Source organism: Poecilia reticulata, linkage group LG9, assembly GCF_000633615.1.
Source record: "Poecilia reticulata strain Guanapo linkage group LG9, Guppy_female_1.0+MT, whole genome shotgun sequence".
Lineage (NCBI taxonomy): Eukaryota > Metazoa > Chordata > Actinopteri > Cyprinodontiformes > Poeciliidae > Poecilia > Poecilia reticulata.
In genome coordinates this window covers 7,968,478-7,979,856 of record NC_024339.1, presented here as the reverse complement: position 1 = coordinate 7,979,856, position 11,379 = coordinate 7,968,478, and the positions used below count along the sequence as shown (strand labels likewise).

General features: G+C 42.7%; 1 protein-coding gene across 4 annotated transcripts in view; it reads right to left on the bottom strand.

Annotated features, from left to right (window-relative positions):
• Positions 1-725: 725 nt before the first annotated feature.
• cabin1 (calcineurin binding protein 1) overlaps positions 726-11,379 on the bottom strand; it is a 51,513-nt gene continuing 40,859 nt past the window's right edge. For all 4 annotated transcript variants that reach the window (XM_017306768.1, XM_017306769.1, XM_017306770.1 and 1 more), the window contains 5 exons: positions 9,812-9,886; positions 4,776-5,049; positions 2,370-2,528; positions 1,264-1,466; positions 726-1,178 (listed from right to left, as the gene is read on the bottom strand). In XM_017306768.1, coding sequence (XP_017162257.1) covers positions 1,035-1,178; positions 1,264-1,466; positions 2,370-2,528; positions 4,776-5,049; positions 9,812-9,886 — 855 coding nt within the window. In that variant the 3' untranslated portion in view covers positions 726-1,034. The remainder of the gene's footprint in view (positions 1,179-1,263; positions 1,467-2,369; positions 2,529-4,775; positions 5,050-9,811; positions 9,887-11,379) is intronic.

Sequence of the window (11,379 nt, the reverse complement as noted above, 5' to 3'; positions counted from 1 at the left end):
CTTCCTCTGAGTTTAGGCAAAGAAAAGTGACAAACTGTCCGCAAGTGAGTTCAGTGGAAAGGCATCAAGATTGGAGAGTCGTCCTCGTCGTCGTGGTGCGTATCGCTTCCTCTGACGTCGGGTAGAGTTTACGGCACCTTCCTCCGTCCAGCTCAATCCAACAAACATTCAAAAGATTCCTTTTTTTCTTTTCTTGTTTTGTACAAAAGCTAATTCCTCTCGTTATTCGGATCAGTGCTGGTGGCAGGACGTCATCCTGGCGAGAAGTGTTTTCGTAGCTACAAATGCACACGAAAGAGACAGAATAATAACACGAAAAACACAAATTTAAGTGCCAACTGAGAAGCGTCCCAAGTGTTCAGTGTAAACATTTTCAGTCTGCTACAGGTTATGAGGCTTCGTGGATCGTTTGGCTCCACGGACGGAGCCGGAGCGTGACCAACCAACCGGCCGGCCGGCCGCCCATCCCGACCCGTCCCGACCCGTCCCGACCCGTCCCGACCCGTCCCGACCCGTCCCGACCCGTCCTCCCTCCCGGTTTCACCCAATGCATCGTGTAGCAACGCAACGGCGCTGTTGAGACCAGAATGTCACGGCGGAGTAAACGGTGACAGGAAAGTGCTCAAGACGAGCGATTAGCTGCAGCTTGGAGAGGGGAAAAAAAAAAATGCACACGACGTAGTAAAGATGCATAAAAATGTTGCTGGTGGCCGTTAAAGGCGAACTTTTTTTTTTGCCGGGTCGGATGTAAAGCAAGAGAGCTGAAGAAGTTTGACGTGTGATATGCATTAGTTTCAGGCATGCTGTGGGACGAAAGCCTTCAAAGTCCGTCATGCGCCGACACACTCCTTGCAACCGTAGCAACCACGCAGCGGCTTAGAATACTGCATTTCATCCGTTTGAAGAGGAGATTTTTTTTTCTCCCCTGTATGGCACGTGAGGGAACCAAAGCATCAACACAGAAAGCTGCTCAGGAATCAATTATTATTATTATTTTTTGTTTAAAAATTGAAATTTAATCTTGAGTTTCAGGCTCAGATGTCCATGTAGTCGTCTTCCTCGTCCGACTCGCTCTCCAGAGACGACTCCTGGCTGGACGTCTCCTGCACCTCCAGCACCGGCTGGGTCAGCGTGTCCTTTTTCACCGTGGCAGCGGACTGGGATGACAGGATGACGTTCTGTACGAGGGACAGACAGCAGAGGGCGCCGTTCAGCAGAGCTGCGTGCAGACGGACAGGGAGGCCGGCGCCAGGAGCAGCTTACCTTCAGCCGCTGCTTGGTTTCCTCTGAGATGCTGCCTTTAGGGGAGAGCAGCGTGGGGGTGGGGGGTGTTACCGTGATTTCTGGGGGGAACTTGGTGACGGTGGAAGGGATGAAGAGCTTTGGCATGTTCGCCGGGACACGGGAGCGGATCCGGCTGGGGTCTGGAAGCTTGGACTGCTCACTGCTGGCGTACTGCGTCTGGTCTGAGAGGGAGAGAGAGAGAGAGAGGCAGAGGTAGGGAGCCATCTTTTATTTCTACAGAAATGCACACTTCTTGTGTACCTGGGATAAAGATGACTTTTCTACTGTCATGTTCAAAAAGGCATCACAACATGTGAAAATATTGTCGCTAAGCTAATCGCTGCACATCTGAAAAGCTGGCGACACACATTGCCTGCGTTTCCATTGGCCATATGACGGAGCAGTTTGACATTTCAAAAATACATCTGGTTAATGGAAAAGCATCAATCTTGGAAAAAACAAACAAACAACCAAAACACATGTTTTTTAATAAAACATTTTGGTGTTAGGATGAGGTGGCTTTTAGTGTATGTCACACCAGTCACATGATCAACAACCGGATCTTACCACTGACGGAAAACACGAAGAAGACGACACAGGAAGTACACGTTTTTTGATGACTTATCGCATAAACAAGCTTTTTAATTGCGATTCTTAATCATCTTCTTCTTGTTTTTTTGGACATTAGCAGAATGTTGACAAATTTTTGCACACATTTGTAATGAAACCGCAGCTGGTCTTAGTTTCACCCAAGCTCTTAAGATGGGTGCAGTTATCTCACCGCATACTTTTTCCTTCCACTTAACCTTCCATTACCGTTATTAGACGCAGCACTGTGAACAACCAGCTACTTTAGTGATGCCTTGAAATGACTTATTGTCAAACCTCAGTTTTTATTGATCTCATGAAATTATTAGCTTGTCATTTGCCATGATTACGAAAACCAACAGGCATAAAAGGTCGACATATGTTTCGTACTGAATCAATACGACTTTCACTTTTTGCGTTGAATTACTGAAATATATAAACTTTTTGATGGTTTTCTAAGGAACTGAGATGAATGCGTGTGGTTTAAAGGCTCTGACCTGAACAAGGTTGCGTGGTGCTACATGTTGCCGCTTCCTCCTGAAACCAGGCAGCTGAAGGTTCCTGGCCCTGGGAGACGGAGGCCAGTTTCATCTGCTGACAGAGGTGGGACTCCTGCTGGCGGTACAGTAGCCCCTCTGTGGGCTCCTCCCGCTCCTCTGAGGGGTCAAACAACATGGCGCACATTTACTCACAGACATACGACAACGCAACGCTTCAGAGACGACAGAATTCATTAAATATGGGTAAATGTGTTCAAATTTGTTTTCATTGTGTAGTAAAACCACATAGAAAATGTATTTAGTCATTCCTCAGACTTGTGTTGCAGCACATATTAATTTAGTAGTTAGTTTTAAATCAGAGGGCGGGACTAACACTGATATTCACCATCTCATTGGTCTGCAGCCGAGTTGCTGTGCAGGTGAACCAATAAGATGCCAGATCCATTTGACGACTCAGACAATTCAAATAGGAAGCAAAATAATAAACAACTATAACAATAAACACAACTGTATTATTTTCATAAAGTTACAACATAATTAAATATATAACTATTATTTTACCATTTAACGAATTCAAGTAAAATTATTATATGCCCCATTGTTTGTTACAAAACATATTTAACAACCAAATAAAAATGTAATAAAAACATTAATTTTATTTAAAACAATTAAAGGACAGATTAAAAATGCACTATAGCTGAAACTCAATTGCATGGGAAGTTTTGACGAACTAATAATTTAGCAGTTTATTTCCATGTATTGTTATGAATGTATTACTTCATATACCGGCAATAATTAGAAAATCTGCTAAAAAGGTGTACAAACTTTGTTACAACACAAAAATATGGCGTTTTATTTTTTATTTTTAAGATTCCCTGCTAGCGCAAAAAAAAAAACAAAAAAAAACAAACATTTCCCCCGCAGTCGTGGCAAACGGATACACACAAACAACTGAACTACGACTCTGTGATTGTTGCCTTGGAAACCGTTACATAATTTACATCGGTGAGATGCTGCGGGAGGCAACTGTTTGCATGTAAATCCCTGCTGATGCAAAACACACTTTTGTGTGGATTTGCACACTTTGAAAGGTCACCGAACTCAGGGGAATTAAAGACGGCGTCAAGTCCTGGAAGGTACAAAGAAAATGATGTTTAAGAGCTTTTTCAAAAAATAAATAATGTTAATATGTTAAAGGATTTGTGGCTGATTTAGTAAGAAACCGGTATAAAAACCCCACGATATGTGTAAAACAACAAAACAGCCTCAAGGGGCTCTAAAACCATGATTAAACATCTAAATGCTAATGCGAACTCACAAGGAAAAAGTCAACACAAAAAAAATGTTGATGTTAAAGACCCGAACTGCAAGTTTCGATTATCAGACGGTAAATTTAAGCAGGTTGATGGATTTACTCCTGCAGATATTAAACGTGGCTCAAATTGAATATTCATGACGAGATTAAAGCAAATCCTCGCAGAAGCTCATTCAGACAGAAGAGACTCTCAGTCTGGACTCTGCTGACAGAAGCTCCTGTTGGGGGACAGACGAAGCCCAAAAGGCAAAACACAAGCTGCACACAGACCCCTGTTACGTAATGCTGCTGAGGAGGGCTGCAGGCGCCCCCTGCTGGCTACATGGAAGAAAACATGAAATCAAATGGCAAATTTCATATAAATTTCCTTTTTTTTTTTTTTTTTTAGTTTTTGTTAAGGAATTCTAACTTTATTTATATACTATTGTGCAAGAGTACAAACAGAAAACGCTCCAAACATGAATATTGTGGGTCACTGAATATTTTGAACTGATCATAAAGCACAGAGGGTTTCTGCAGGTTTCACCGACTCAAATTTAAGACTTTTTAAAAACCATTTTGCACAGAATTAAAGACCCAGAAATGTATCAATTTTGTCCAGATAACCGATGATCAATTTGCATTTACCCATGATAAACACAAAAAAGCTAGCTACCTAGCTAGTTAGCAAGTGTATTAGCACTAGCAGTGAGTTACAGAACACAACAAATATGTTTGAGTGTGACTCAAACTTTTGCCCGACAGAAAAGTCCAGTGAGAAGAAAAAAAAACAACAAAAACCTGAATTTACCAAATTTAAAAGTCCTGTCAAAAGGCCGGTTTTGGATTTTAAATTAATTTTAAAAAAATTAAGGCCTTAATTTTAGATATACAAAGATAAGACTATTCAAGCATGGATCACATCCTGTAATGCCTGCTTCCTGTTTTATTTCACATTCTGTTTCCATGTGTTTTTCTTTGCATTTGTAGACAAAGATGTTCTCCCCATGGGAAAAAAGTAAACATAAAATAACTTGGTGTAAAAAGAAAATATAAAAAAAGGCAACATAAAGTTGCTTTTTAGATGGGTCGGGATTAGGGCGTCGTACCTGCAGGTGGGAGGAAGACCGTGGTGGCGGCGCCGGAGGCGGCTGGGCCGGCCGGTCTCCTCTGCTGCGGCTGATCGTGGTGGAAGCCTGAGCTCTGGGGTCGGGCCACCTTGCTGAGCGGCTCGCAGGCCCCTCTGGCCTGGCCGTCGTGGGCGGTCAGCGGGTGGCAGATGGGATGGCTGAGCAGGACGGGTGCTGGCATGGCGGCGGGGAAGAAGAGGTCCCTGTGCTCCTTGGTGTACTTGGGCGTGGTCGGGGCGTCTCCTGTCGACTGCTGGAGACGGAAAGAAGGAGAGTTGATGTTGTTAAAGCAGCTGGACTTCAAAAGAGCAGCAAACCGTCATCCCCCTTGAGGCTGGAGGCAGGAAAAAAATCAAAAAGGGTGATCCACACTGAACAGAACAGCACTTTCCAGACAACATACATCAGCGATATTAGTCCAGCTAATAATATCCTGCGCAGAGCGATGCGGCGCGGCGCTCCCTGAGGGGACCGGAGGCTGCGGTACCTGCATGCTGCTGAATGGGCTCAGCTCTTCTGAGCCACTTTCCTGGCCGCCCTTTAGAGGACCACTTAAAAACACAAGAGCTGCACAAACAACCTGCGACGACGGCCAGCCTGCTCCCAACAGCTGCTGTCATGGTAACACAGAGGAGCACAGTTGAAGAAATGAATAAACCTTCTCGAGTTTTTGATTTCGAAAGAAAGAAAGAAAGAAAGAAAGAAAGAAAGAAAGAAAGAAAGAAAGAAAGAAAGAAAGAAAGAAAGAAAGAAAGAAAGAAAGAAAGAAAGAANAAAGAAAGAAAGAAAGAAAGAAAGAAAGAAAGAAAGAAAGAAAGAAAGAAAGAAAGAAAGAAAGAAAGAAAGAAAGAAAGAAAGAAAGAAAGAAAGAAAGAAAGAAAACGGTGCTTGTTGCATAAGTTATAGCTGCATTTATTGGAGAGCAGAAAGTAAATGCAGTGACTTCAGAGGGTTTCTGTGGTAAAGGTTAATTTGATAATTAAAGGGATACGGCTGAAAGAGAAAAACAAAAAAGAACACTGGACCGAACTCCATCAAACACATAGCAGAAAGGCGCTCTGCACACGGTAATTTGGCTCATCTGCCATTTATCCCAGCAGCCTTCTGGGAGTTGAAGTCAAACGGTGCTCTGAGTCACAGCTGAGTGTGGCAAAATTTCCCAAAGGATTCACGCAGCAATATTCACCGAGAGAGGAGAGGATCGCTCATGCCTCAGCAGCAGCAGCAGCAGCAGCCGCAGCTTTGCTCCGGCTTTGATGATTCACAGCTCATGAATTAATCAGTAGCAGCTCAGAAACCACCGAGTCAGTCGGGCTCGGTGCATTTAGAGGAGCAGCGCACGCGAGAAAGTACACGGAGGTTCCTCAAGCGCCCCTCCGGTCTGCTCAGAAATGAGAAAGTGTGTAGTGCAAGGGGGGCCCACTACATTTCACATTTTCTCACATTTACATCCACGAACCTCTGTGCATTTTATTGAGATTTTAATCGGACTGAGCTCAAACTGAAACCCTTCGACGACACATAATGGTGGCAGCATGATGCTGCGGGGACCTGGCAGGAAGTGGGGAACTAAGTCGGAGTTAATAGGAAGGTGGAGGTAAGAACTCTGGCTACTTGACGCAAAGGCCTTGATACTGGGATGACACCGTGGAAATCCCACCCACATGGTGGCAGCATCACGCTGTAGGAATACCTTCGTTTATTATCAGAGGCAATCAGCTGATACTTACATGTGAAACTGATCTCATCCACAGACCTTATCTACCTCTGCAAACATCTGAAAATCAGCCGCCGTCTCCTTATGCAAAGACTTGCAGCTGTAACTGCTGTGAAAGGAGGTTGTACAGGTTGGGGTGTGCGATATGGACAGGTTTTATCACACTGTTATGCAGTATTGTTGTAACAACGATAAGAAGAAATATTGATTACTTTGTTTTTAAGACTAACAGCGTGGCTCTGACTGCATGGCAGAGAAATTGTAGCCTCACAAACACAAACTGTGCTCTTGAAAAACCCATTTGATTTGTAATACGCTTCTTTAGGACACCAGTCACATAAAGAAGTCTGATTAATTAGTGAACACACACACACAGACACACACACACACACACAGACACACACACACACACACACAGACACACACACACACACACACACACACACACACACACACACACTGCATTTAACTGTATTTTCAAAATGACTGAAAAACTGCGGAGGCAATAGTGAAGCTAACAAAGCTGGCAGTTTTGCGGAATTTAAAAAAAATGATTAATTGGAATTTATTGTGACAACGATAAATCAGAATTTATCACAATAAATAACGAGCGGCACGATAAATAAATGTCCACCGACTCGGAGGGGCTGCATACAAATCCATGCCACACTTTTCAGATTGCTACTTGAAAGTTTGAAAACCACGAACCAGTTCCTCCCCCAACTTCACTTTTAAATATTCATTACCTCATCATTAAATAAAATTTCACATTTAATCACACTCAGGAGCAGAAAAGCCACAGCCCTAAGCTGGCTCTCCGAAGAGCTTAAGCATTTCATTTCTTCAGGAGAATGTGAGAAGCATAAACAGATTTACAAGAAAAAAAAAAGAAAAAAAAAACGAGTGGAAGAGGAAAAGACGCTTTCCTCCCAATATGGCATCAAAGGCAGAGAGCTAACGTACACACATGCGATGGAAAGGAGCCGATTCTCCGGCTCGGCCCTATAAGGGCAGCGCTGCCTGTGCCGGGGCCGGACGGACACGCATGACTCTGGAGGAAGCAGGCGAGGACGGGAGCCGAGATCCGCTGCTTGGGAGCGCGACCGAAACGAAAACACGACAGCAGTTGTTGGCACGACAGTATCACATTAAGAGCAGTTGCGTAACACCGGCGAGTAAGTTTTTTTTTGAGAGCATTAGCTGATTCATATCTTCGCTGTAGGGGAGAACACTTCATCTCTAATAGGAACAGGTCACCTGTTTAAACATGTCCGCATGATATCTGGCTTTGTTTACCTTCGCTCAGGTGGTGGGTCTTTATTTATTTATTTTTATTTGTTGGGGGTGGGGGATGTTTATTTTTTAATATTGCAAGGTGAAAATAATGAATGTAGGTTTTATGTTTTTCTTAAAAAGCAAAATCTGAACAAACGTGCATCTAATTTTCCCCCCAGAAAATAAGTTCCACTGGATTTTATCTAAGGGTTTCAGAGTAGGAGGGGCTGAATACAAATGGCAGCAATATATGAAAGAAAATGTGCAGTTTCGCTTTGATTTAATGCTTACTGTTGGTCACAATCGTCATGGTTTGCGGTTGTAATGTGATAAAATATGACCAAAAAAAAAGGTGAGAATATTTTTGCAAGACGTTTTAGCAAAATATTTGAATTTTAGCAAAATATTTGTTTTTTTCACAGAAAGCTCATTATAGAAGAGTCACACAGCTGCTTCAATAAGATTTAAACCCTACGCCCTCCCCACACACACACGCACGCACGCACACACACAATTCGTTGTTCTCTCTGTCAAGTTACAACTACAGACATGAATCTTTGAGAAATTAGGATCACAGAACTGAGAAAACCTGATTTATTTTGTCAACATCTAGTCCTCATGAACCAGAGGTTCAGGGAACATCACCGTGACAACAGGATGTGGGCAGAGAGACCCTTGATAACTGTGTGGGCAGGAGGAGGGACGAGAGAGGAATGGGGGAGACTCCGACAGAACGAAGCAGAGCAAGTAAGGATTCGATGAGGAGCATGTTGGAGAAAACCCCCCCAAAAAAAACCCACAAGTGCAGTTCTAGCTAAAAACAGCTAATTTACAGCTGGATGAGCTTTTTTAAATTGCTCTTAGCTTCATTATGTTCCTGTAACTACAGGCTTACTGGTTGTGTAAGTGATCGGCGTTTAGCTGGAAACAATGAAGTGTTCGGCCAAAACCCAGAGGCTGAAGATGAAGCATAAAGCAAAGCTTGAGGCTATATTTAGCTCTGGCGAGGCTGTGAAGGGACAGACCTCAAGTGTTGGAATCACCGCATTATTAATCAGTTTAGCACATTTCAGATGCTGCATTCTTATCTCCAATAAGAAAACGGAACATCTATATTTAAACTTTCCGTAATCAGGCAAAGAAAAGAAATTTGCCGATGAGTTTTCCGCTCGACTGAGACGAACCAGGAAAATCAGCTGATGACCAGAATCAGCTGAGTTTTGCCTCAAAAGGAAAACAAAAATCAAGAGAAAGATGTAAAGAAGCTTATTAAATTAAATTGTATAATCGAGACATTTCTCCGGTCCACCCAGGCTGGCGGACGGCGAGAGAGAGCAAGACTTTCAGCAGGTAACAGTAAGGCTCAACGTACTACCACAAAGTTGCCTTTTTATTCTCTTTCACAAAATATGCTGGATTTGGAAATATTCTCAATGGACACTGATATTTTAATAATCCAAGCCAACAGTTGCAATCAAAAATATCCATATCCCTGGCAGGTTTACATGGTTCCTACAAGTATTTATTTTATTTTTCAAAATCGCATTCTTTCCCAGACACAAATGACTCGACTTTTTTCCTTGAGTTTTTAGAACTTTCTGAACATCGAGTACAAAATTTTAACTTTTAATTGCTTGAATAGTAACCAGGTCTGAATTTCTTTTAGGCCACAAATCATGAAACAAAATGCTGAACAGTGAAGCTGTTCGCTCTAAACCAGAATGTCAGACTTTGGTTTAGAGCAAAAACCTTTGGACTTATAAGGAGTGTTAAGCAAGGACTATATTAACCTACAAAAATGTAGATTATTTAAAGGATAGCTACATAAACTACATTTGTCAAAAACAAAAAAAACAGCAGTTTTGTACAATCAGACACTGAATAAAAAAAGCCTCCAAAGTACTGATGAGTATCATAATAAAATCAAGTTTTGAGGTGGCAGTTAGACGTTACGGTTTCATATCTACCTCAGTGGAAAAAGGAACTGAAGAGATAAAGAGCTGGTGGAAAAACTCGGCCTTACCTGTCTTTGTGCTGAGGTGGCCAACTGTATCTGGCAGAACTTCACTGCTTGGTCCAGAGCTACATCTTCATCGACCTGGGGCAAACAGGCAGAGTTGGGACATTAGCACAGAGCAGCAGGATCGAGTTGTGCATCAGAACCAGCAGGATTTCAACAAAGCTTCTGATAATTAGAAGAGAGAAACAAAAACCAGGGACTGTGGTAGTCTGTGGCCTCGGCTACGGCTCAATGCTGCAGACCCAAGAGCTGTACGAACCGACTGCGGCCATGTTCCCTGCAGCAGGCTGTTTGCAAAAGTTCTGAGCCCCCCGAGCATTTTCTCTCTCTCGCTCTTTTTTTTTTTTTAACCAATTTATTAGTTGTTTAAACCGAGTCAAGTTTGAGCACGCGGCAGCTTCTCGATTTCACGTCTGCCTCCTTTCAGACTCTCGCTGTTAAAACCACACACCGCCAGCGTATGCTCCATGTTCCGCTTCTGTTAAAAGCTTACATCAGCTGGACGGTTCTCAAAAAAAGAGGAATCCATCTTCCTTCCAGGGGAGAAGGTGGAGTTTGCCTCACGTAACAAGAGCCAGACAGCAAAATGTTCTGGCAGCAATGAAAGCCATTAAGTGGCTCATTTTGATTTATTCCCCCAATCACAGTTATGATATTTATCAAGGGAGAAACGAGTTCCACGCCAGACGGTCAACATTTGAAATTCTTTTAATTGCTGTAGTGAAGGGAAATTTTTAAAATCACAGGCATTAAGGGGACTTATGGAGTGAGTGAACCTCTGATAAGACAGAGTCAGACTAAAGCAGCGTGGCTCCTGATGGATGAAGAACCGGCACAATGTCGTTAAGAGACAGAGTTTGATTACGCCCAGGAGCCGCAGCTCTTTACGAGGCAGAGCTGCCTGCACGGATGACGTCTAGCTAAACCTCTTTATTGGCAAACAGTGAGTCGCTGACATTTGTCACCTGTCGAGCCGAGACAGTTTGATGGCAGGAAGCGCTGCCTTGTCTGAAACACGTGACACAGTGTTTTTTTTTTTAGATCGTCACGTTAGGAGTGAATCAAAATAAAACAATAATGTAACCAATGTGTAGAATAATAAAAAAAAGGAATAGAAGGCAGCAGAATAGAACGGAGGTGCTTTTAGGAGACATGATTTTGTTTGTTGAAGGAAATGTTGTAGTTGCAGTCTGTTATAGTGTGCATGTGTAACAGAAAACATCTGGTTTCAACTGGACTTAATTATAGACGAACCGCCCAGATTTGACAGAAACACAACTTACCCGTAACAGTGAACTCCATTTTTTTTTTTTTTGGCAGGACTTGCAATAAATAAGAAATAATTAATTTTCTTATTTGCAAACTTTCTGCTTTGAGATTGTAGCAAACAAAAAACCGCAGACGACGAGTGGTCCGTTCAGAAAATGGAGGAGAATTATTTACATTTCACCAGCAGCATCTTATTGAACGTTTGCCACTGGTCGAGGACATTCCCGCCACACCACGTCTTTATCTAATCAAAGTTTATAATGATGCACAAACAACAAATATTTTACAAGCAGAGATTTTGC